The following is a 25,340-nucleotide window of genomic DNA, read 5'->3' as shown; positions in this document are numbered from 1 at the left end:
TGTGACATCAAAATTATATGAAGAAGAGGATTAGTCTTATCATTTGTATGTGGTGACCGGTGACATACTCTTATATTAAAAAAAAATAATGTTGTTCATGATCTTTGTGAGCCTCAAGTGGTTTAATTTTACCATTGTAATTTTTGACCAAAAAATGAAAGTACCCACTGATTCGCTTGTTTCCGTTGGGGCAATGATCTTACTTCTTGGTCCTTGTTGCCACTTATTTGCAAGCACATATGTATTGTGATCTCAATCATCGCATCAGTGTTCCGTTGACTGCGAGTCTAACCATCCATTGCTCTGGTGTAGTGTCGGAACATAGTAAATTTGTTGTGCTTGCTTGTAGAAACTCAATACACTAGCCAAAGATGAAAGGCCAAAATTGATGTCACGTTTAGTGCTGTCCAAAATGGTGATGTCATTGCTTATCAGTTGATCTTGGTTGATTTCTGAATTCCAATTATGATACAGTGAATGTCTACTTTTGTATATGTGAATGACAAATCAATCGTACGAAACTGAAATGGAAGATTTTGGTTCACGTGTTTGGAAATGTTGTGAAAACTATTTCTCATCGCATGGAATAGCATACCATGGTACTAAGGGTTTTAGCTTTCCCCCCTTCCTCCAAAAATACCATGTAACAAGTATTTTGTCCTTAAAAAGCCCATGTAGGAGATCACAATCGAATTGGGCAACTTTGATCTATATTTGGATTCATTTATAATCGATTTATCGCATTTATTAAATTTGACTGGTCGGTTCATATCCAATAAGTATTGAATCAGATCAAATTGAATTTTTGTCGGATCTAATTTATGATTTAAAAATGATTATAATATCGTTACTAACATCATTCTTTTATTATATGTATCCATAGTTAATTAGAACTTTTCATTTTGTACAAACATAAAGTAGTGAATAAGTGTATTTTGAATGCTTACTAAACATGGTAAAACAATATCATACTCATTCTTAAACTTCTAATACTCGAACCAAAGAGATCTTAATTAAATATATGGGTGAAGGATTTAGGCGAAATTAAGTAGAAAAGTATCACAAAACATTAGATTAAGAGATTGAAAAATCACTACATGAATGTCATAAGACCGCGAAATAAAGGATTTTTAATGATTCATTTTAAATAGTCATATACAAATCTCTCTGTGCATTACATCGAAGTCATTTTAAATACATTTATCAAATGCTTTATCGCGCGCATTGTAGTAGCTAAATTCAGCAGTCTTCGGTCTTGACGAAATTGTAACTATAAAACAAAATAACATCTTTGACCAAGTTAGTTTTTCTGAAAAGATTCAGTGTTTATGGCTTTCTAGACTTATATGCGTAGCAAAAAGTTTATCAGAATTTGGTGGAGATGAGACATTTATAGGGAGGCGGCCAACCTAGTTGTAGGGCTTTGCCTTATACATGGCGACTTCCCATTGACCAAAGTGAGTCATCTGTAGAATAGATAAGATAAGAATATTCTCAAGATATTTATTAAGAGATAATATCTTGAATGTGATGAAGATTCTTAACTTGTTTGAATTGATATTCAACTAAAAAGAGTATTAAAAATAAATTTTGACAATTAATCATATCCTTAATGTTTTTGACTTCTCTTCCTAGCGACGATGAGCAGAAAGAGTTTAGAAGTATATCATTCACGTCTCCCAAATTTGTAGAATTCTTTTTAGCTACACACAATCACACATCTTACTAGTGTGTTTCATAAAACACTCTCAGATCTCTCGTCCTTTTACGTATAATCTTGACCAGCTTTTTTGTTGGAAGCCCCATGAATAACTTGCTTGTAGTACAAGGCCCTATGTGCTAGTATGGTCCCATCCATAGAACTCTACCCACAACCAGCATTTGATCGTATTTATATATCCACATTCAATGGCCTTTATGACCCCCCGAAAGACCAACTTATTTAATTCCATTAATATAGCTCTAGGGAACAACGGTTCTCTTCTTTTTATTTCATGGTCCCAACTGCTGCCTGCCGTATACATGTTTGAATTTAAAAGAGAGAAAGAAGGTTGAATGTCACATTACCCTTGTGGCCTATAGGTTCCAAATTTCAAAGTTGAAGTGAACTAATTTGAAAGGAAATGGAAGCATAGGTAGGTGAATTAGTTTTCAATCCCCAAGAGGCTTTGCAAAAATTAATATTCAGAGCAAAATTGACAGCTCCTTACAAATTTAGAGGAAAAAATCGGTGACTATCTCATTAATATTTGTAATTAAATTAACTGTATTCTCTCAAAAGGCATAGAGAGACCAATAATACCTTCTTCCTCCATCTCCCATGCTATCTAGATTGGTTTCTTCGTCTTCAGCCCCTACCACCCTCCACCAAGTTCTCTCCTCTGTCAATACCATCCTTCATCCCTCCTCCAACTGTCGACTCCACATCGTAGTGGCGTCAGTGGTTAAGTGGCTTGGCAATTGAGGTCGCGCTCGGCCTGAGTGCGGAGGACGAGTTTGGTGCAACCTTGGACTTGAAGCTTGCAGACAATGACTAATCCGACGATTTACGAGCGATGTTTTACACTAATTTATACTACGTGGAGGAGGGATGATTTGAATTCTGAACATAGTGAATTGAAGAGAAAAACCCTTATCATCAAAACAATCCATCACTTAAATGCGCATATTAGTTATACTTCAAAATTGGCACCTTTCTCAATGTCTCTACAAAGTGCCCTAGTTAATAAAGGTTTTCAAAACTTAATGTACATTGTAGTCTTTCCAACTTCCGGAAAAGGTGGATAAATGTGGCTTGACACCAATTGTCCCACTTTAAAAAAAAAAAAATTAAAAATGTACATTGTGAGTACATTTACAAAGTCTCAACTAGGTTTACCAATTAAGATGGTTGGCCTAACATAGGATTAAACATCTGGACTAATTAAATCATGTTTTTCATTGTTACTCTGTTAGGTTTTTATATATTGTTTTCATGGTAGGGCCCCGGGCCCGAGTGCCAAGGTCTTTTGTGCGGTTTACAAGAGCAATTTATATAAAATAAATACATCATATTCTGGCGTTTCAATTAACATACATTGTCAGGTAGAGAAAAACTTACTCATAATAATGCAAATCAAATCAATGTCTTTCTCTCAATTTATGAGTAATGTGCTCTGAGCCATGTGCTCTGAGCCATGTGATGGGATTAGTACGATTAATTAGTTGTCGTAACTTTTTATAAGGATTGATTATCCTATAAAATGCAAATAAAAATAATACATGTTTTGTGTAAATTCATTCGTTGTAAGCAATTATGGGATTCTTTCCTCCTAATCCATCAAGTTCAGAGATTCGGTCATTGAAATTTGATCTAATGACTAAAATTATTATAACTTTTAAAGTGAGCCCCTGTTTGTAGCCGTTGGATCAAATTTCAATGGTCCGGATTCCTGAACTTGGTGGATTAGAAGGAAGGGATCCCGAGAGGATCCCTTTCCAGTAATCATACCCTAAGTACCGTGCATTAGGATTGAATTACTATATATAATGTGATGCTAGTACTTGTCCTACACACCAAACGAGACCAATTCTTGAATCGGAATCTTAGTTAAAAGAGAAATGTTAAGGAGACTCTCTAAAAAGTGGGACTATTCATACTCTTTGCCAGCTCATGTTTTTGGCATGACGTTTTATAATGTTAGTAAGAGAATTATGCTAAAAACATAATGTGGTGGAGAGTCCGTTGAAAGTTTCACTTTTGAGAAAGTCTTCTTAGCATTTCTCCAGTTAAAAACCTTCCTTATAGTTCTTCCATTGTGATTTTGCATAAGATTCTTTCATTGGTTGAATCATTGACTTACTCAAAGTTAAAATATGTTGCTCCATTTTTATATACGTGCTAGAACAGCCACTCTCCAATGGTTCAAAGGGCTAGATTATTTTCTATTGCGTAAAAACAAAGCTTTCAATGGCATATATATATATACACTGAAATACATAATAAAGTTTGTAATGACCACTAAAGGCATCATTCAAAGGTGTAAAATTGACTTATGGAATTTTTTTTTATTATACATAGATAATATTTATACCGAGTGAGTGGGAGATGGGGCTAAACTACACAATAAGCTAGTCATAATCTAATGTGTCACATTTGCTGGTGGAAATTTATACTATAAGTCTATAATGCTTCTTGCTCTACAGAGCTTTCAAATAGTGGGCTTTTCATTAGGGGTGAGCGACAATCGGTTTGATTTGATTTGATATTAAAACTATAACCAAATTAACTAACATTCAACGATTTGGTTTCATTTAGTTTTGATCAATAGCACCATTGAAACGGAACCAAACCATTGTTAATCGGTTTAGTTTGGTTTGGTTTGGTCGGTTTAAGCCTATTGCCCACACATCAATAAGAAATGTCCAACATTTCGATACATCTCACACATGTCAATTGGATAGTTTTAGAACATAAAGATTTAATCAAGTTAAGTAGGACTAATTAAGTTTCAATTATATATAATCTCATATTAGCAAACATTTTATTAGTTACAATCTCACATAATCCTAAAATACAAACAAATCTTCTATTGGTTAATAGTCATTAATTACAACTTATAATATGTTAACACTTATTGTATATGTAAAATTAGACATCCAAAGAACCTATAATATGTTGACATATGTAAAATAAATAAAGTTATAATTAAAAGATATATTATCGTTTCCTGTTTAGTTTTGGTCAGTTTCAAAAGTATCAAAACCGAACCAAACTAACATAAAATTAGTTCGTTTTAGTTTTGGTCGGTTTTAAAAGTATCAAAACTGAACCAAACTAACATAAAATAAGTTTGGTTCGGTTTTGAAATTGTTTGACTTTTTTCTTGATCAAAACCAAACCAAACCGACCAATACAATCTAGATTGGTCAGTTTGGATGGTTCGGTCGATTTGATGCTCACCCCTACTTTTCATACTTATTTTGTTCTATACTGAGAAATTATCACTATTAATTTCATCTGCTATATTCATTTTCTTTTACTTGAAGGCACTATTTGTGCTCTTTTTTATGAATTGTCACCCTCAACAAAAAACACTGTGACACTCTATACTATAGAGTGATATAATAGTTTTACAATCCAAACAATCTTATGCCTTATTACCAACAACTCAAAATAGATTCATCACCACGTGAATAAATCAATATCCTAACCAACTCACTACTATGATAAGAGAGACAGACATCGGTCCACTACTAATTCTATCGATATTGTTCCTACTTAATCGCCTTTGTAATCAATAGGTGTGAGACTTTTACGTAAAAGAGCTCTAGGAAATTAGAAATAAATCAATTTGATATAAGTTGTGTTTTATTTTGTGAAATGGCCAAAGTGAGACATTTTGCTTTAATTAACAACATAAAACCAGTTCACCGTCACGTAGCATCTCAGTTTAATTATGCATTGTCTTGTGCAAATTTATCTGATTATATGAATGCATTATTGAAACATTGTCAAACAATCCATTATTGAACTAAAACGCTGAATGACAGTGAACTCGTTTTGACATGTTTCGCTCCCAACAACCCTAGAAAACAAGGGTCGTTAACCAAAATTTACCTTTGTTTATGATCTAATGTTGTTTGGAAGGAGACACTTTTTGATATTAATTAACCTTATCCTGTTGCACTTTATAAGGCTATTTGCGAAATAGGGACCAAACAACTTTTTCTTTTAGGTGAACAAATTGTAGGGATAAAAAACCTTGAAGATCTTTTTACACTGCAGACCTGATCTGAGATGTACGGCAAAGATTCAACAGAGTAAAGCAAGAGACAGATCTTCTGGTAAGTGCGGCGGCCCCCCCACCCCGACTGATCTCACCGGCGGTAAAAACGGCTTTTACCCCTCTGCCCAGCCTTGACTCAATCGCTCAATGCCAAGGCATCCATGCATCCATCCATCCATAGATCACATGTCCCAAATATACTAGTATTAATTACATAAAGTGAAATGGTGTAGCATGGAGTAGACTCAGAGACGGGATTGTTGTTGTAATGTTTTTTTGGTAAGAAGTTGGCGTGGTAGAAACAACAAAACAAAACACACAACTCAGAAAGCCTCTCTCTCTCCTCTCTCTCTCTCTCTGCATATGTGAAGTGCAAAGAAATTCAGGGGAAGAAACTTTGAACTTGAAAAGAAAGAAGGCTGCAATTTATCTCACTTGTCCTCCGGGCTGCTTGTTCGGTCTCTCAGATTTTTTGCTTTACAGCGACATGTGAAGGGATTTCTGGCTTAATATCAAGGTACTGCTTCTTTACACAACCTTGTCATGCGCTTGGCTGCTGAGAAAATCAAAACAGAAGGAAAGAGAAGGAAAATTTCATGTCTTGAAGTTCTTTCTTTCATTTTCTTAGTAGCCAAACAGGAATGTACAGGTAGGAGATGAAACAGGGCTTTAAATTCTGCTTCAGTATTTCTGAGAATGCCCATGTCCATATTTTGCCCTAAATTTTGCAAATTTTTAGAATATATGTTGTAATTTGTCCCAAATTGTTGAAAGAAAAAGTTTTTATTCTGAATTTATAGTAAAAGTTTCTTAGTCTACGAGGATAGTGCTGCAATGTACACATAAATACACACACAAATATGAATATATAGTGAAAGTTTATATTTTTCTTTAGTTTAAATTTCATTTTTTAGCATAAGTATTGAAATAATTTGTTTCCGTTTTGTAGCTTGTTATGTGAATCTCAGTTTAATTAGTGGTGCAAAAATGAATGTTAATGGACATATGGAAATGCATTACCTGGACACCGGCTATCCTTACCAGCCTACTGAAGGCTTCATGGGTTTCTTTGACGGTCTTGCTAATGTACCGATGAATTATGGTCACACCATCCCGATGCATGATCAGGCAAGTTAGCTTTTTCCATTTTTGATGTGTTCTTTTGTTGTGAGAGTTATTCTGCTATGACATGTTTTGCGCCGCCTCATAAGGTTTGCTGCCTCGTAAGATTGTTTTAGATCCATCTTGCTTGTAAATTTGGAAAGCTGGTGTTTGTTCAGATGCATTTGCTTTCGTCTTTTGTCTGGTATTCATGAGAGTTTGGAAAGATCTGGGGAAGCTGAAATGTATCGATGCCTTTACTGAGTGTTAATTTAGAGTTTTCGTTACAAATTTTCTGAACTATACAGTAAATTTTGATTTTAGTTGGATTCAAGATATTGTCATATCGTTTACAGTTAGCATTTTTGCTGAGTGAAATACTGTGTTATTTTGATGAACTCAAATTTTAGTTTTTGCTGAAATGCTAATCTTTATATGCTGTTTGTCCAGGAAACTGCATACTGGTCAATGAACATGAGTTCATACAAGTTTTTACCATCTGGTCCGGGGAGTACTTCTTATTACGGTACATATGAGGTAAATGATCATTTACCAAGAATGGACGTCAGCAGGAGGTCTTGGGAATACCCTACAGTGACAAATCCAGAAGAGCCTGCAACCTCCGACTCACAGCCAGAAGAGGACGCTGTCATGGAAGCTCAAGCTGTGCCTGAAGAATGTTAGTCAGAAACTTCTACTTATTTGTATTCCTACACTGAAAATTGTTTTGATTGATCACACTTTGATTAGACTGCATGCCAAATGTTTTAATTTATTAAGTTTCCCTTATTGTCATGCTTTGCTTCTTGTGCTAGGAATTTGAAATCAAATTTCAGTTCAATTCAGTTTTCTGTGTGACTACTTATCTGGTGGAATCAAAGATTATGCTACTGGCCAATTGGAGTTATCAAAGACCATTTTTCCTTGACATTTCGTATTTTCATTACGTTTTAAAACCCACAATACCATTTTGTTGCAATTGATTTCTGATGGTGCTATGATGCCATAATGTGATTTGATTTTTCTTATAACCTTGATACTTCACTCATGTTTTGTGAAACTGACGTTTAACCGGTTGATTAAACAATATCTCTAACCATAAAGAATTTCTTTTGCTTTTTAAGGTATTCAGAATCAGCAAAATACAAATACTTCCGAGGTATGGATCCTGCTTTGTGGTTTGTGCAATTGCATGTTTTTCCTTCTGCTGGATTATTTGGTATTTAGATGCATATTTACTCTGCATTATTAAGCCTACTAATTTGTTTTGGAAAAATGAACTTAACTATTTCGAACTTGAACTCCTGCACAGCAGGTTGCATGGCAAGAGGACATTGATCCTGATAACATGACCTATGAGGTTCGTTATGTATACCTTATTCTATTATCCTGCATTGTTACTGTCCCATGGGTTTTTCAGACGAAGCAAATCTTGTTGGAAGTAGAAATTCTTTACCATTTTGTTCCCACAAGGGACTTATTAAGCATTAACACAAACCTGGGCAGTTGCACGTCCACACATAACTCTTTGAAGTTAGTAGGGTTTAGGGTTTAGCTTCAATATTGGTTTAACTTCTTTATACCCGGCCCAAATTAAGAATATGAGACATATTGAACAACAACAACAAAGCCTTGTCCCACTAAGTGGGGCTGGATGTGTGAATCGTAGAATACCATTGCAATCCGTTTTACGCCAAGTCTTTTGTTAGCTGCAAGTACTCCATGCCTTTTCTTAAAGTCTCTTTCCAAGTCTTCTTAGGTCTTCCTCTACCTCTTTTTCCTTGAGCCTTTGTCTCATAATTGCAATTAGCCATATTTGCTGTATAGATTGGGGTACTTAAGGCAAGTGGTTTCACTGATCTTGTGCATTGACTTCTCTTTGTTTTGTTATTTATATTGGTATGACACATCTAGTACAAACTATAGGATTTTCCAATTTTTCATGAATGATATTGAAATGTTTTATTTTATGTATTGCCTCTAGGAATTACTTGACTTGGGTGAGGCAGTTGGCACTCAAAGCCGAGGTCTTTCTGACGAACTTATTAGTTTGCTTCCATCATCAAAGTACAAGTGTGGAAACTTCTTTTTAAGAAAAAAATCCGGAGAGAGGTAACATTCTGACTCATGGACAGTTGATAATGAGAATTTATCTGCCTGAAACACTAAACCTGTTTTCCAACCTTATCTTTTCCTTATCTCAGAAGTAAATGTGATGGCCTCTCGTTTCATTTGTAATTCTCTAGACAATCTGGATATTTGTCTGGTATTATGCTAAATATTGTAGGCTCCTAATGAGAAAACTTTGTCATACTAACGCAAATAATCTTGTCATAAACACTTAACCTATCAGAAATGAGAAATTTTTCCTGCTTCAACTCTATCATCATCTACAAAGCACTTGAGACGCCAACCTCATTATATAGCAACTGAAAATGTGATTTCTCGAGAAGAGTTGTCTTAGAAACGTCTAAGATGAACTTTAATCCTTTAAAAGATGTAAAATATCTGGTGATGCTTTTGATTTTTTTTACTGTCTTCACAATGATTTCCCAAAAAATAAAATTATTAGCATATAATTGCTCTGATAAAATGGGCAACTTCGTGGCGCACCCTTTATTTGCTGATGATTTGTTCAGTTGGTTTGTGTTGTAGAAGTTATCAAAAGAACACTTCTTTTCCCATTCTTTTATCTGTTTCCAGAAAACTTGTTGGAGGATTCTCCTTTGACCAGAAAAAAGAAGAAGAATCCTCTTTTTCTTTTGATCTTTTGGAATTTGCCCCTTGATGCGAACTTTTTCCACGAGCAGGTGTGTGATTTGCCAGATGCAGTATAAAAGAGGAGATCGACAAATCACATTGCCATGCAAACATGTCTACCATAGCGAATGCATCAGCAAATGGCTCGGTATCAACAAGGTAGGCCAACGCCCTAAAATCATGGATTTCAGAATTCATTATATCACTATTTTCTTTCTTCCATTTGATGATCCATCCCGCTAACTCACTCTCATTTCCGTTTCTATATTTGTTTAGGTATGCCCAGTTTGCAACCTCGAGGTTTTCGGTGAGGAGTCAAGGCACTAGAGCATCAATTTCATTTCCTAGCTGAAGCTGAATTTTTATCTTCCTTCCCTTTCATATAGTTTGGTTATTTTTTCTTTGCCTATACATAAAGTAGTTGAAGACTATGGTAAGACTATGGTCCTCCCCCTTTATCTCTTTCGTTTAACACGCTCCGGTGAAGTAGTAGAGAAAACAAACCCTATAATTCAACCTCCTGTAAGTGAATATGAGATTCAAATAAGAGATAAATTACCTGACAAATTTATATTGTGCGTAAAATCACTGATTCGCGTCGAAGCTAGAGGTTTAGTTTATTTGAGCTTTGTGTTATTGAAAATGTTGTTATATCAGATTCATGTCAATTTATTTAGTGAATTTTGTAGTTTTGTATGATTGATTGAAGACTTGAGGAGATTGAGGTGGATCGGATCTTATTTGGGTTCTGTGAAGTTGATGATTTGGTACTGATTGGACCTATATTAAACTTCATTTGGTACTCATTGGATCTATTTACATCACACGAAACAAAAATTCACTTGTCCAAACAACATAATGAATTCCTTATTTTACAAGAAGCTTTAGCATGTGAAAAGTGCCAACCATTTGCTATGGAAGAGAGAGAGAGAAGAAAGTTAATGGCATTCTAAAAATTTTGTTATTTTGAGATTCTGTGGTACAAGCCTACAACCAAGGATTTAAGTTTCGATTTTGTTGATGTATCGATAGTCCAAATTTAGAAAAATATCGAGTGAAAATATAGGTTTAAAATATAAAATAATGAATATATTAAAAAATATATAATATAAAATCATGGAAGATTGCTCAAAAACATAAAGTTAAGTTTGAAATTTCTACACCAGTAAGAATTTTGAATTTGAATTATATTGTATAAAATACATTTTCTATATTTTTGTTCCTTGTTGTTTGTACTTTATAACATACATGAAACCTTGATGGTATGATTTAAGTTTTTTTAATTAAACAATGCAAACACATGCATGGTAGTTGAGACAATTGTTTTATGAACAGAACTTGGTTGCTGAAAAATCAGCAACAACTCCTGCTATTGACCAATCACAAATGGGCACATGTCTCAAGTAATTGATTTTTTAATTACAGATTAGACGTGTCCATATGTAATTTGCTAGTAGTAAGAGCTGTTGTTGATTTTTTCAGCAGCCAAGTTCTGTCTTTGTTTTATTGTCTTTCAATTTTAAATTACACTATTCAGATATTGATTAGCAACTATAAACAAATCTTATGATCGAAATTGCACCAAAATTTTCACAAAATTTTTGTTGAAATATCTTTAAATTTCTCAAATTTGTCTAAGATTGGACCAAACTATTAAAATTCTTGATATTACTGAAATATAATTGAAGTTTCTAAGATATCCTGTATAGATATTGCTTCACCCATATTGATTATGGACAACCCTATTTTACAGATGTATTGAGATATATTTTGGTAATATCAAGGATATTTTAATCTATGGTAGCACACCTAGATACAAATTTCGTCCATTGTTGGTTCGACGAAATCACACCTACAAAACAAAAATCACTTTTAGCTTAATTGACGAACACCCGAGAAGAAGGGGAAGGGTGTCTGCCAAAGGGCCTTTGATGCCTAAGTCAGGGGTAGTTTGACAAAAATTAGAACAAGAGAATTTTGAGTAATAAGGGGCCATTACCAATTTCCTTATTTGACTTGGTTATTTATAGGAAGGACTCTGTTCGTGGCGGGAATTTCCGTGGGGAATGCTTCCTGGCCGACGAGCACACAGCTCCCCGAGAGGTTGGCGCCGGTTGATGCTTTCTGTCGGGCTCCTGCTTTACTGGCGGGCTTGTCGGGCAAGGCTCGTCGGGCAAGGCTGAAAGAGAAGGACAAAGTTAACTTTGAAAGGTGCCTTTATGAGGCCTTGAATGTAGGCCTTGAGGCTCACGATCAAGATTAACTTTGAATTGCTCAGGCGTGCCACTACCATCTTCAGCATGGTAGATGTAGAACGGATGTTTGGGTTTTAGTTATATGTGTTCGAGAGCCTATGTTAGTTATTGACAGGTGCCTTTGTAGGGCCTTAGGTGTAGGCCTTGAGGCTTCCCGTAAGTAACTAACTTAGTACTCAAACACATAAGGTTCCTTTTGTGAGTTATATGGTTATTATAACCATTATACTTCTGATTACTTGAGCTCAAAGAGCAGAATGGATCCAAATAGGTGCCTTTGTGGGGCCTTGAATAGGCCTTGAGGCTTCCCATCAGAACCCCTTCTATACTCAATGTTCTTGCCCGAGAAATAGGATGAATCCAAATAGGTGCCTTTGTGGGGCCTTGAATAGGCCTTGAGGCTTCCCATCAGAATTCATCCCGTACTCGAACGTTATACGGTCATCATAATATAACAGAAATAAAACCTAGTGGTAGGTCGATTACTTGCGCCCCAAGTAACTTTGGACTTCTTGTTATCAAAGCTTGTAGTGGATGAGTTAAGTCCACATCAGGTTCTTTTTTATGCCTTGAGGCCAATGACTTTTTAATGTGATCAAATCTTATATGCCCGAAGGCTTAGAACTTAGATCTGGCTTGAATAGAGCAGACATATTCAAATCGGATTCAAGCGCTGAAAGAGTCTTTTAAAAGCCATATTACTAGAAATAACTTGGATACAATTTGAAGTATACAACATATTGCTAGGCTAATGAATGAAAAAGACAAAAAACAAAGCAGGTCGAGCAAGGTTTAACCTTGTCGGGCAAGGCTGATCGTCTTGCAACTTCCTATCTTTGTGGGTTAACAGAAGGTTTGAAGGCTTAGAAAAGGGGTTGAGAAATGAGTTTGCAGAAAGGAAATCGATACTACAGCAGGCGTTGAGCAGGGTAGCAGAGCTATTACAAAAGGTTTATCCTGAAATGGATGAGGGCTTGGGCTGACTACAGCTTCGTTTTGAAGGCAAATCTGGCTTTGAGCAGAGTTTGTGCTTGTATTTGTTTGTTTTGAGTGTTATTGATTCTGACTTCTCCTTCTCCTTTTATAGACAACTTGGTTTGGCCTCCTATAGCAATAATCTTGCCCGAATGTAGTTTGAAGGATAGTGACTCATTAGCTATTTACTTGTACTGCCATTAAAAAGTACTTTTTAGGCTGATTAGCTGGCTGGTCTATACCACTTGGCCATTGGGTAGGTGAGCAAGTAGTCTGCATGGCCTGCATCTAGTCAGAAACGGGCTTCTACTGTCTTCTGGACTTCGGCTGGGTTTCGACTGGGCTTCTTCCTTTTAGGCTGCTCTTTGGGCCAACTTCCCCCAAGCCCAAAGTTTCAGTTTTGATCCAAACAGACTCATCACAAGCAGCTAGGAGGAGAGGTTGTAGTTCATGCTTGGCAGATCGCTATGTTTTGCGAGCGTGGTGACCAATCTCCGCCGGTAGCTATGGGAAGTCGCTGATGGGATGCCTTTAGCAGGAAGTGGCGCCAGAGGATGTGACACCCAAGGGAGAATCCGAAGAGTGGACCCATGCCTCATTGAGCCGGAAAAGATGTGGTAGCACGAATGGCACATCATGGGCCTTAAGGACGCATTGATATGTACGTGGCCCCAAATGCCATCGACCCACAAAGGTAGGCATATGTTTAGCCTTTTAAGGTCAGGTGTGGTATGCTCACAATTCACGTGTCGTTCTTTTATTTGATGTGCTTAATTTATATGACATCGTAATTATTTAATTTAGTATGATGCCTTTTTTTCCACAAATCTTAAAAATCACATGATTGTCATCCAAAGCACGTGTACCTCCGAAGTCCAGATCCAAGAATGGGAAATCCTACTAAATAAGCCACGACCCCGACACTTAATTCTTGACAAGGAAAAAAAGACCCCAATACTTAATTAATTAATTAATCTCCAACGGTCGAAAATTTGGTAAAACCCCACCGACGCCACCAACGTTCGCTCTCTCTCCCGCAACGGTTACTTCTTCTTCTTCCACTGTCCACCTCTTCAGCTCCAAAACCCAACAAAACCCCCCAATCTCTCTGTCTCCCTCTCTCTCTTGCAGTGGTTGTTGTACAGCTCGCTTTCTTTCTGGGTTTTTGTCTGTGAGAGTTATGGAACCGGCAAAAATCGATTGGAAACGTTTGGAGTGGAGATTCACAGAGGACAAATACTACGAGGAGATAAACGCCCCCAAGTGGTTCGATTTCTTGAACCCCAATGACAACTCCGTCGACGATCAGGCCTGGTTCTGCCGCCCCGGTACCTTAATCCTTCACAAATTATACTTCATCCCCTTCTCTTTTTCTTTGTTTCGAATTTTGACTCACTCATGATTTGCTTGGATTATTTTTTTTTTTTGTAAATTGCAGAATGCAAGCATCCGAAGACGGCTGAAGAGTTTCTCAAGTCATCATCTCCCAAGGTTTCTTCTTTTCCAGCTTTTCTTTCTTTTGGTTGGCTTTCTGATGAGGGTTTTGTTTATTTTATATTTTATTGTCGTTAATCTGCTTGGTTGCTAAGAAATGTGATGGGAAAGATTGAAAATTGAAGATTTCGATTTTCCAGCCTAAACCCTTTTTGTATTCGGGATAAGATCTTATCTTCGTTTTTCGTCTTTATTTTCCTTGCGTTTCGGAGTTACCCCAGCATAGATTTTGTATACTTCTCTTTACTTTTATTCTTTCTGGAGTTTCTAAATTCTAATTTCTTTGTTTGTTGATTTGGGAAAGGTTCCAAGGTCAGCTGTTGTTTCTGAAGTTTCTCCACTTGGTGATAAAATCCAGAGGTAACAAGAAAAACCCATGAATCCTTTTCTTTCACAGTACAGTTTTAATTCAAATTCGGAACGATTTAACCTCCTTTTTTTTTTTTGCTGATTCAGAGATGTGAAGTTAAAGAGAAGGGGATTGAAGCAATCTTCGATTTACCCGACTAATAACTCAAGATTCAAGGAAGATGGTGAAAATCAGAACCCCAATTTATCAACCCCTCCAATGAACCAAGCTAAGGCCATGAAGGCAACAATCAAATCAAGCACAGAGAAGAAGCAACCAATTGAGAGCACACCGCCAAACAATGAGGTGCTTCCGAAGCTGAGAAGCACGCTGTCTGCAAGGAATTTATTTGCGGGGAGGGACATTCTGAATCAGATTACAGACTTCTGTTCTGAATTGAAGAGAATGGCGATGAGAGCGAGGGAGAGAGAGGATGTGGAGAATTCGGATGTGAGGAAAAGCCCAGCGGGTTTGAAGGAAGAGGTAGTGAAGAATGAGGAGTGTAACAGTGAGGTTTTAAGGGAGTTGAAAGGGAGGGAAACAGAGAGAATGCCACTGCTTGAGGTGGGTAATGGAAAAACTGAGAGGCAAACTGAGACAACTCCATTGCTGGAGGTTAATATAGGGAAAAATGAGAGGCAAGCGGAGAGAACGCCATTGCATGAGGTAAGCAAAACAAACACTGAAGGAATGGAGGGGAGCAATACTGAGGAGAAGCCGACGAGGAAGAAGTAAGTTTGTTCTTTTTCTCTATGTATTTGTGTGTAATGAAAGCCTCTATATTTGTGCACACTTGTACGCCTTTTTCTGTATGTAAATGTGTGTTTGCATCTGTGTTTTTATGGCATGATCATTTTCTTTTTCACTTGTTATGGTAAAAACATACATGTGATGCAGTTAAAATGATGGTCACATGATAACAAGGCAATATTCCTCTATGAATGTTGAAACTTTCTGGCTTTGATGATTGGATACATATGATTAACTTTTGATGACCACCTTCTGCAGAAGAGATGATGAGGCAGAGAACGTCCCAATCCCTCTAAGTTTAGCGAATGTCAAGCGCAAAGGAGGCGAGAGCTTGTTGCAAATCCGCACCAACCCTCCCTCTCCTCAATGCTTTTCTGCCACAAGGCCCCCCAGCAACATCACACCTTCAAAAGCTTCCAAGTCCAAGCTGATGGTATGTACCTAGCTGCGTCCTTCTCCTTCTTCATATTATATTCGTTTGCTTAATCACAAGGTGAAAGAAGAATTGCATGAAGAACTAAAACTATGGTCTTGGTTCTTTCCCTGCCGACGATATCCAAAAGTTGGTAGGGAAGGAAATATAAGCTAGCTCTTTGGTCCAGTCAAGTCAATCTTTAACTTGACTGAGATATTCGAGTCTTTCTTGCAACTCAAGCTTGCTAGTGCTAAAACTTTGGTCCAGTCAAGAAGAATTTCAGTCATGCCTAACCAACATTAGTAATTTGCTTGAGATTTACAAATAGACATTTCATCGCATCAGTGTTACGGTGCTATTATTCCACAAACTCTAAACCATTTTTGATTTGATTCAATTTGCTGCCCCAAACTAAGATCACCTCGTATATCCCTGCTAATATTTATCCAAGTTATGTCATTTTTCTGATTGACTTGTAACTGAATGATGATCAGGAACGGGGAATCCTTGGAGAGGTAGAGCAGAATAAAAAGGTGGTGAGCAAGGAGGATTCCACAGAGAAAGGTAAACCTGCCTGTATAGTCGATGGAAGAGAAGCAAGAGCGTTGGACGTTTTCTGGTTTTTAAGACCTTGCACAACACTTTCCAGCTAAAACATTGAGCAACAAATTACATCCATTCTTTCATTCTTTCGATTCTTTTTCTTAGTTCTTTGTTACCGTTCGTTAATTGTTTCGCCCTTGTGGTCTACAGTTTTAATTTGCTTCAGACAATTGTAGCTTTGCTAAATAAAACTGTAATGTACCGAGCACACCCACACAATAATTGTACTGAGCTCAGCTCCCATGAATAAGCTTTCGATATTCAGCATTGAGTTTCATGCACCGTAAGCCTTTTGGAATGACCGTGTTTTGGTTTTTCTCTTCTTCTGGTGAAGGGCCAAATTATGAGTTCCATGTAGTTTGGCGAAGTTCCACTTTTGAACATGTAGTTTCAAGTTTCCAAATTTTCTTTACTTCTAGAGTCTATCTGCCATATAACATAGACCTATTTTGATGGACCGACGTTACTATTATTCTAGGGAACTTTAACGAAAAGCACCTGTTACTGTTCACTTTAACGAAAAACCACATTTTTACACTAAAAAGTCAATCATGGTACTATTCATTTTACCATTTATTTTGTCCTTATCATTAAAACTCAAAGTTTTCAAGCAATTTTCATTAATTTTCCTATTATTCTAAGGAAAACTAACGAAAAATCTTCAAAAACTTTAATTTTAATGAAAATTGACAAATAAATGTGTCAGCGAATAGTATCAGAAAAGATAAAAATGTCATTTTTTGTTAAAAATGAACAGTACCGAAATTATTTCTTTAAAGCTTCCATTATTCTATGCCATAAGAGTGAAAGGTAAACCCGTCACATCTAATAGTTGAAAGAGTTGACGTACACACATTATGGTATACAGTTTCACATGATAAATGCTTCTAAAATCATAGGCGTCACTTGTTAAGGTTCCCTTTCGTTTTTCTTAGGTGTGGTACCAACTTCAGATGTCAACAATGAACCAACAATGACAAACCGCCAAACCTTCTCAAGAATCTCAACCTAATCCACATAGAGATCAAAAACCCAACTCACATCCCATATTTTTTTGTTCTTTTTCGGCCTTGGCTACAAAGCCCACAATTGGAGGCTCCAAGAAAAAACATTAATTTTGTACTTTTCCGCCGTTTTTAATCAATTACAAACAGATTCGAACTTGAGATTTCTTTTAAGATTTTATTTCGAATGTACACAACTAAGAGTAAAAAGATTCAAACTTGAGACATCTTATGATTTTCAAAGATTGAATCTCATTAATATGCTAACCGATACAGTTCGTATCTTAGACAACTCTCTCACTATCAACGTGTTTTTCATTCTCACAGTTTTTTTTCTTTTGGTCAAACTGGGGCCAAAAGACCCAAGAAAAACAACTAACTATAGAACACTCTTCCAGAAAAGTACTATTAACAAAACGGTTTGCGGAAGCCCAACAACATCCTCAAAGATCAACCTATCCACAAGAGGAGAGGCTCATAAAAAACATGAAGACCAATGTCAAACTCATGGCCTAGTTCTGCCATAACACATCCACTCTATTTTTCTCACGATAAACATGTGAAAACGAGCAAATCCAATCCCTCCGCAATAGCTCTCGGCAAGCAGTAATGAGATGAGCAAGAGGGTGAAGTAAGGAATTAAAATCCATTACTAAAGTAACCGCCACAACAGAGTCCATTTCAACTAGCACTTATTTATAACAATCTCCAAGCAAGAGAGCGGCCATGAAAAAGACCCCATAACTCAGCATTAAGCACACTCCCCACACAAATATTTATAATGTAACGAGCAATCCACTCACCTGCAGCAGCACGTAAAATGCCATTAGCACAAGAGCACCCCTTGCCACTCTTTGTACTTCCATCCACTTTCGACTTAGCATAATTAGGGGGAGGAGGATCACAGGCTAAAAAATCTTATGCCTCACAGGCTTTAGCATCAAAATTTTGCACCTCAAACCACTCTTTAACAGCTTTAAAAATAAGGAAACCTAATGAAATGACTTGAAAACTTTTAGTTTTAACAATAAGGACAAAATAAAGGGTAAAGTGAATTGTACCAGGATTGACTTTTTAGTGTAAAAATATGGTTTTTCGTTAAAATGAATAGTACCGGGAGCTTTTCGTTAAAGTTCTCTAAAAAATAAGAATCTAAGGTTCACTAGGGAAAACAAAACCGTGCGTATCTTAGACAATTCTCTAACTATCAATATGTTACACATTCTAATAGTTAAAGCCACAAAGTTCACTCTTTGTTCCTTTGTTCTTATATTATCATCCTATAGTTTCCGGAAATTTAGGGCTCAACTTTGAATACTTATCCTTAAAGACATCTATGAATCATGACATATGACATTCTTGACCATCCAACTCTAGAAGCAGCCGGCTTATCGCTTGAGCTGCCAAGATCATTGATCCTGAACTTTGAACCTCAAAAGTCCTGTGTTCGATTCCCCTCGATTTCAGTTGTATAAAAAGGTCGTACTCAGTGCACAAGGCTCCCGCTTTACGCAGGGTCTGGGAGAGGTGAATGTCGGCTAGTTTTAACTCAAATCATGGCAATTAACTACCTAAGAGTCTAGCTGCCCATGAAAACCCAGAATCTAAAATCCAGATTGTATATACCATGTATATCTAACAATTGAAGGACTTACATGACATGGGCACTGCAACTGTCCAATTGTAAAAGAACATATTTAGTTTTTGTTCACATATGTTGGTAGACACAAGAAACGGCTACAATAGCGGTATATCAATACCATATAAGTTGCTCTAAAATATGAGAGATGAAAAAAAAGAAAACAGAGAAAAAGAACATCTCTGCAATATGCCATGAAAATATTCTCATGAAATGATGAAATTACAAGACAGAATTTTACAACATAAACAAAAAATCCGGCCGATAAAACACCAACATCACCACCAAAATCAAACTCTCCATAACTCACACCTTATTTACCACAAAAAGGAAAAACCAAAAACCAAAATCTTAAACATGTTTCAGAAGTGAAGCTGGGTGATATGCAGTTGACTACATGTTACCAACTGAAATCAAAATCTCTATATATATGTGTGTGTGTGTGTGTGTGTCTACCTTGTGGTTCTGCTGCAAAGTAAGCAATCCAAGATCCTAAACCAAAGATGTCGGACACGTGGGTAGACCCTATTGGTGTAAGCTCTTGATTCGGAGAAGAGTTCCTCCATGGTCTCCACTAATGGGTTTAGGCTTCTGATTGGAGGCACGTAGAGAGTGAGAGGCACTGCAGAGAAGGCCACTGTGAAGAACAACTGCAATACCATCATCTATCTATCTATCAATTCAAATCAAAACCCACAAAAATATGATCTCAAAGATTGGATTTTGATTGAAACCCAATTGAGTTTTGAGGATTGTGATGCAGAAAAGAAGAGGGTTTTGGAGAGAATGTTTCTCGAAATTGGAAGAAGTAGCTGGAGAGTGGGTGGAGAGAGAGAGAAAATGGATAACAGATGGATTTTTTGGGGAAAGGAAGAATTGGAAAATGTAAAATGTCTGAATCTGACTGGTAGTTGCGTGGGGCTGACTAACTTTGATAGGAGAAATTTTTAATTACGACGGAAACACAAATGATATATCTAAGTGTTTTTATGTAAGTGGTGAAAAATTTTAATTTTTAAGTTATTAATCTTTTAATACACATCACGCACAATTTATATAAAGACACGTAATGTATCATATCGTATGACGATCACATTGAAAAATCACTCTTTTGTGATGGGGGATTTTGATGTTTGGCAGGTCGGTGTCGGTGTGCAGCCCCTTATTATTCGATTGGGTCAGGTCGAGAAAGGATTAAGCCCATGACTGAGTGCGCGTAATCGTTGGCTTTTCTTCTTCCTTTATCTTTTCTCTCACAGGATAAGGCAATTTTTTATTTTTTGGCTTCATTTCTCATGATACCCACGTTGATAAGCATAATATGAATTTGCTTATTAAATAATTTTTCGCCCTTTAATATGTTGTTGGTATTATTAAATACTGTTTTCAGATAATTATTTTGTCGTTGCAATATGGAAATAAAATTTTAATATTGGAGTCCTAATGTAAAGCATCTAAGTTTTATTTAGATGAAAGCTGTGCACGGCGCACGCAAAATTTCTAGGTAGGAAATTTCTCGAGCACTTGGTTGTGTGGATGGCAAGAAGACTTATATTTCTTAGTTTCAATAAGAATCCTTATGAGTATTGTTTCTATCTATTATTATCCAAAGACAATCAAATTATTAATGACTAGATGAACTAAGAAATAACCCTCATGTGCGAAATGTGAGATTCCTTTGTCGTTACAAGTCTTCGTATTGACATATATCAAAGAAGTCTATCGAGTGTTGTCGACATCCATATAAAATGTTGTTGATTTGTCTTACAACTGAAATGCTGTGGAGATATTCCAAAAAAACGTTTCATCAAACAGTTGATGAACCCAATAAAAAATCCGTATGTCTATCAGACATTCGAAGTGTCCCAAAAATCTTCACAATCGTTTTTTTTGGTTGGAGGAAAAAATCTTCACAATCGTTACACACATTTACAAAGAGCAAATCACAGGGAAACAAAACGTAATTAACCCATATTGATTCCCTTAGTCCACGTGTTACGCTGCCGTGTTAGTAGCACACAAAATCAGTACCACTCGGTAGTAATACAATGTTGCGTTATCGCCTGGATGGCTAATTACCATTTACTACCCCTCCCTTCTCCCCCTAGTTTTCATTTTTCGAAGCCGGTGTTTGGCTAAGGAGCAGAAAGTAAAGACAACTGCGCGAGAGAGAATCACACAGAAGCAACAAAAAAAAATTAGTGCTTATTAACAATGGCATTTGCTTCTCGAATTCGATCGAGCCTGCCTCTCGTCACCAAGATTCTCAAATCGGATTCAGTCTCCGCCGCCGCCAACGGATCCATCGCCCACCGCTCGGTGCTTTGCCCTACTTTCATCAATTCTGAGGTAATGAGATTTCAAATTTCGCAGAAATACATAGAACGGGTCCTCGTTTTGAGTGTCTGATCTAATTTGCTTGCTTTCTCCGCTTCATTTTTCCCCAAAAGATAGGATTTTTAGTGATTAATTAATTAATTTTGTATTTCGTATTTTGTTTCTAGATAATGAAAAATGTGTGTTACTGGGACAAAGAGTTTGATTAGGATCGTTAGAAATTTTAGGGATTAAAATTTGATTAATTTGTTGCTTTCACATTGTTTTCAACCAAACACAGCTTTAGCAGTATATACAGTGTGTATCTGTGCGTGCGTTTTTCTTAAATATGGGTTTGAGGAATAAGCTTTAGGAGGCCGTTATTTTAAGTTTAGTCGAATTTTCAGAATGTGGATTAATTGTTTCGTATTTTGTATTTGTAGCCATCCAGGAACTTTTCTACTGCGCAAGGGAAGAAGGAAGTGAAGGTTAAGGTAATTGAACTCGTTGGTTTTCGACATTTTCTAGAATTATATGTGCTCAGCTCATTATTTTTATTTAAAAGACAGATTTTCATGGCAAACACATATTATTGTGCATGGGCTTGGAAACTTCACGCATTTTTTTGATTTTTCAGTTCTTTTCATGAAGTATGTTATATTATGGTACGCGTATTGCATAATTAACAAAATGGATTAGGATGTCACTTATTTAGTTATAACGGGGCATTGAAAAAAAAGTGCACATTTTCTGTTACAAAGTATGTTAAGATTTATATAATCATAGCTAAAATTATGTGAAGGGTCAGTAAAATAGAACATAAACTGATGTATGTGCTTACTGCGTCCGAATTTGCTTATACTGATTAGGTCTGTATTGATTTTTTCTGCCATGGTATGCCAGGTGCCTCTGGTTTTGTTTGGGGGTTCTGGGAACTATGCCTCTGCTTTGTACATTGCTGCAGTAAAAGCTAATACCTTGGAAAAGGTTGAGTCTGAGATTTTTGCCATTGTTGAGGCTATGAAGAAAAGTCCTACCTTTTCTCAGTTCACAAAGGATTTGTCAGTGCCAGCAGATACTAGAGTGAAGGCAATCAATGAAATTACTGCTGAAGCTAAATTTTCAGAAATTACAAAGAACTTTTTGGGTATGATTATTGCCTCTTTCTAGTAAAAAATTGTGATGTATTCTTATTATTTTTCCTTTTCTTTGTACTCTGATATCAGCAGTGATGAATTATACTTGCTCTGAAAATTTCATATATCTGTGTGCTGTTTTGTGAAAAGTACATCACTGTATGACCGTTCAAACAAATATGACCACCTTTTGACCATGGGTTGTGTGTATTTTAATTGGGATATGCCAAAAGAAAGGGAAAGTATATTCACATGTCTATGTGTTTTCCAAAAGAAACACTATAAGGTGTCCTTGGTGTCAATTGTCAAATATGCTCAGAATTCATAACGTGTATCTTTTAAGGCGCTTAGATGCGCTGTTTTGCAAGAGTTGTAAAGCCCATAAGGTCGAACATCTGGTTTGGCCTGGATTCTTCAGAAATTTAAGAAAGAGCATCAAACCAAGCACAAAAAAAGTCAGATGTGCTCCCTCCCAATAGAAAGTTAAAAACAATATAGCCTAATCCCATATCATTATCTTCTTTAGGCAGCCTCAAATTCAAAATTTAGGCAGTTCTAAACATCAAAAACTCTACTGCCTTGCATTTTCTTTTCGTTGTTCGTTTGTGTGGGCAATTTTTTATTTTACTTTTTTTTTTATCTGAAGTATTTGGTTGAACTTATGTGAAAGAACCTAACAGAGAAAAATGATATTTACAATCACCAACGGAGTAGGTAATTTTCAGTCATGTATGTATTATAAATATATGATGGATGTGTTAGCAGCCGTAAAAGGATTTGGGTTCAGATTTTGATTTTTGTAAATTGTTCCTACTTGAGAGGTCTTGGCTGTAAAAGGATCTATATACATGTATACACTTTTATTTATTTATGCATCTATGTTTTTTTTTTTTTGTTTTAGTTGTCTTGGCTCAGAATGGGAGGTTAAGGAACCTTGAAACCATATCAAAGAGATTTGCGGAGTTGACCATGGCACATAAGGGAGAAGTGAAAGCTATTGTCACATCTGTCATTGTAAGTTGTAGTCCTTAAATGGTAAATTTATTTTTCTAATGAGCATTACTTAGACTTCCTAAACAAGGCCCTACTGCAAAGGAAGAGGGATGGTTACTTGGGTAAGTGATATGATTGCTTGAGTTGGTCAGTGGTGCATGTAATTGTTAACTGTAAGTGATTTGTATTATAGACTGATATTTGGTTTAATAAACTGTTTATGAAATATTTGGAAGAAGCAAAGAAAGCAATTTGTATCCCTAAAGAATGCTCAACAAGACCTGTAAATAAAAAAGTTAATTACAAAACTATGACTGTTAGGCTCTAGTGAATGGTTATTCTCGAGTATAAAAGTAGGCTGCCTGCTTTGGAGTGAATATTAAAACAAATTGATCAATAGCTATGTAAAGAAATGGGGTGTGCACAACTAGGCTGGCCTGTTCAGGAGCCCTGGACCTTTTGGGGCCAGTTGTTATACGTTTACTTACTTTGTAGCTCATTTTTGTTTCGCTTTTATTTGACTTTGAGGGGCTATTATTTCCCTTGTTATGTCTTTGGGCGACGGAGGTACCACTTACGCTGTTTTTGCCTGAGTAGTTACCCTTTTGATGATTTGTGCTTTTTTGGGCAACAAGGGAACCTAATAGAATGATTACTATGAGAAGTGTATGTGTTTGATTTATGTTCTGTTTTTGTACTGTATTTTGAAGTGTCATTTGTCATGGCATGATTAATCCCAGTTACAACTCTTACTTGGATACGTAACTAAAATTAAGGTGCTCCTTTTGGTATAATTTTCATGGAAAGGAAATTTAATGGACTAAAAAAATACAGGACGATGAATTGTATATTTTATTTCATATTTTCCTGTCTAATTGTTATTCTGTGATCAGCCCCTTCCCGCCGAAGAGGAGAAAGAATTGAAGGACACACTGCAGGAATTAATTGGACAGGGGAAGAAGGTCATTCTTGAACAAAAGGTATGTACTGGTTTTTCCGTCTGCTCTTCAATTCACAAATCTTTATACATTGGATGGAAATCTGATTCTCTGTTTCACATGCAGATTGATCCTAGTATTTTGGGTGGGCTCGTGATAGAGTTTGATAAAAAGGTGTTTGACATGTCGATTAAGACTAGGGCACGCCAGATGGAGAGGTATTTGCGGGAACCTGTAAACTTTGACAACCTCTAAAAGGTGTTTGAAGACTGAGTCTGCGATCTCCGCCCTTTTTCCTGTGTTCGTAATGGTCAAAATTCTATGAAGGAAAAGAAAGATTTGTTTTATTTTGTTGCGCGGACCTTGTTTAAGAAGATGGAAGGCAACTTGATCGGGATGCCATCTATTTGCAAATAAAAGCTTCATTTTTCGGATGTGTTGTGGGAGAACCGAGGGACTTCCCATTCTCTCTGATTTGATTCCTTTTCACTTTGAAGTTACAGCTTGTTCCAGTTCTGCTCAATTGCTCCACAAGTTTTATATCGATATTTTTGATTCGTGACACTCAATTTCAGGCGCATTAGGGTGGCTTCTATACTTGCCATCGCCAAGGCTCGAATCAAATGTTCGATCTTCATCGCTTTGAAAAGAGGAGGGTAGGCTGCTTGGGTAGTTCGATGACTTGGCCCTAATGTATATGTAGTTTTGCCTGTCTAATCCTCTGTTGCCTCGTTTCGATTGCGTGAAGAGGGTTTGTACGTCTTTTAATAGGTAATGCCACAACAATATGTTCTGGAACAATAAATCAAGTGCGCATAGAATTCAAAGCTGGTGGACATTACGG

At 36.5% G+C, this 25,340-nt stretch overlaps 4 protein-coding genes across 5 annotated transcripts; 3 read left to right on the top strand and 1 right to left on the bottom strand.

Annotated features, from left to right (window-relative positions):
- The first annotated feature begins 5,698 nt into the window (after positions 1 to 5,698).
- Positions 5,699 to 10,196, top strand: LOC103413214 (E3 ubiquitin-protein ligase BIG BROTHER-like). Of its 2 annotated transcripts, none has more exons than XM_070817942.1 (8): positions 5,699 to 6,285; positions 6,718 to 6,896; positions 7,320 to 7,548; positions 7,994 to 8,028; positions 8,185 to 8,229; positions 8,854 to 8,981; positions 9,680 to 9,788; positions 9,906 to 10,196. In XM_070817942.1, the coding sequence occupies exons 2-8, from the start codon at positions 6,756 to 6,758 to the stop codon at positions 9,954 to 9,956; spliced, it is 738 nt and encodes a 245-aa protein (XP_070674043.1). In that variant the 5' UTR covers positions 5,699 to 6,285; positions 6,718 to 6,755; the 3' UTR covers positions 9,957 to 10,196. The 2 variants fall into 2 exon arrangements, with proteins under 2 accessions (XP_070674043.1, XP_008349923.1); XM_008351701.4 differs by having other exon boundaries at positions 5,786 to 6,285; positions 8,182 to 8,229.
- Positions 10,197 to 13,792: 3,596 nt separating this feature from the next.
- Positions 13,793 to 16,734, top strand: LOC103418598 (uncharacterized). Its single transcript, XM_029096819.2, has 6 exons — positions 13,793 to 14,187; positions 14,298 to 14,350; positions 14,658 to 14,713; positions 14,810 to 15,433; positions 15,711 to 15,885; positions 16,362 to 16,734. The coding sequence occupies exons 1-6, from the start codon at positions 14,040 to 14,042 to the stop codon at positions 16,518 to 16,520; spliced, it is 1,215 nt and encodes a 404-aa protein (XP_028952652.2). The 5' UTR covers positions 13,793 to 14,039; the 3' UTR covers positions 16,521 to 16,734.
- Positions 16,735 to 17,703: 969 nt separating this feature from the next.
- Positions 17,704 to 19,991, bottom strand: LOC103413183 (uncharacterized). The gene is made up of 2 exons (XM_070817956.1): positions 19,570 to 19,991; positions 17,704 to 18,277 (listed from the first exon to the last, which is right to left on the bottom strand). Exons 1-2 carry the CDS (start codon positions 19,776 to 19,778, stop codon positions 18,274 to 18,276), a joined length of 213 nt encoding a protein of 70 aa, XP_070674057.1. The 5' UTR covers positions 19,779 to 19,991; the 3' UTR covers positions 17,704 to 18,273.
- A 999-nt stretch (positions 19,992 to 20,990) lies between these two features.
- On the top strand, positions 20,991 to 24,930 carry LOC103407484 (ATP synthase subunit O, mitochondrial). The gene is made up of 6 exons (XM_008346409.4): positions 20,991 to 21,462; positions 21,873 to 21,923; positions 22,333 to 22,576; positions 23,467 to 23,579; positions 24,452 to 24,538; positions 24,623 to 24,930. Exons 1-6 carry the CDS (start codon positions 21,328 to 21,330, stop codon positions 24,749 to 24,751), a joined length of 759 nt encoding a protein of 252 aa, XP_008344631.3. The 5' UTR covers positions 20,991 to 21,327; the 3' UTR covers positions 24,752 to 24,930.
- The last annotated feature ends 410 nt before the right edge of the window (positions 24,931 to 25,340 follow it).

Source organism: Malus domestica, chromosome 02 (assembly GCF_042453785.1).
Source record: "Malus domestica chromosome 02, GDT2T_hap1".
NCBI lineage: Eukaryota > Viridiplantae > Streptophyta > Magnoliopsida > Rosales > Rosaceae > Malus > Malus domestica.
The sequence above is the reverse complement of the archived record's forward strand: the minus strand, read 5'-3'. Positions and strand labels throughout refer to the sequence as shown.

Excerpts from the sequence above, each read along its gene's own strand:
- LOC103413214 (XM_008351701.4), top strand. The coding sequence starts at position 6,756 with ATGAATGTTAATGGACATATGGAAATGCATTACCTGGACACCGGCTAT. Across the intron at positions 8,029-8,181 it reads AAAATACAAATACTTCCGAG|CAGGTTGCATGGCAAGAGGA; the intron begins GTATGGATCCTG and ends ACTCCTGCACAG. Across the intron at positions 8,230-8,853 it reads CTGATAACATGACCTATGAG|GAATTACTTGACTTGGGTGA; the intron begins GTTCGTTATGTA and ends TATTGCCTCTAG.
- LOC103418598 (XM_029096819.2), top strand. The coding sequence starts at position 14,040 with ATGGAACCGGCAAAAATCGATTGGAAACGTTTGGAGTGGAGATTCACA. Across the intron at positions 14,351-14,657 it reads TCAAGTCATCATCTCCCAAG|GTTCCAAGGTCAGCTGTTGT; the intron begins GTTTCTTCTTTT and ends GATTTGGGAAAG. Across the intron at positions 14,714-14,809 it reads CTTGGTGATAAAATCCAGAG|AGATGTGAAGTTAAAGAGAA; the intron begins GTAACAAGAAAA and ends TTGCTGATTCAG.
- LOC103413183 (XM_070817956.1), bottom strand. The coding sequence starts at position 19,778 with ATGATGGTATTGCAGTTGTTCTTCACAGTGGCCTTCTCTGCAGTGCCT.
- LOC103407484 (XM_008346409.4), top strand. The coding sequence starts at position 21,328 with ATGGCATTTGCTTCTCGAATTCGATCGAGCCTGCCTCTCGTCACCAAG. Across the intron at positions 21,463-21,872 it reads CTACTTTCATCAATTCTGAG|CCATCCAGGAACTTTTCTAC; the intron begins GTAATGAGATTT and ends TTGTATTTGTAG. Across the intron at positions 22,577-23,466 it reads AATTACAAAGAACTTTTTGG|TTGTCTTGGCTCAGAATGGG; the intron begins GTATGATTATTG and ends TTTTTGTTTTAG.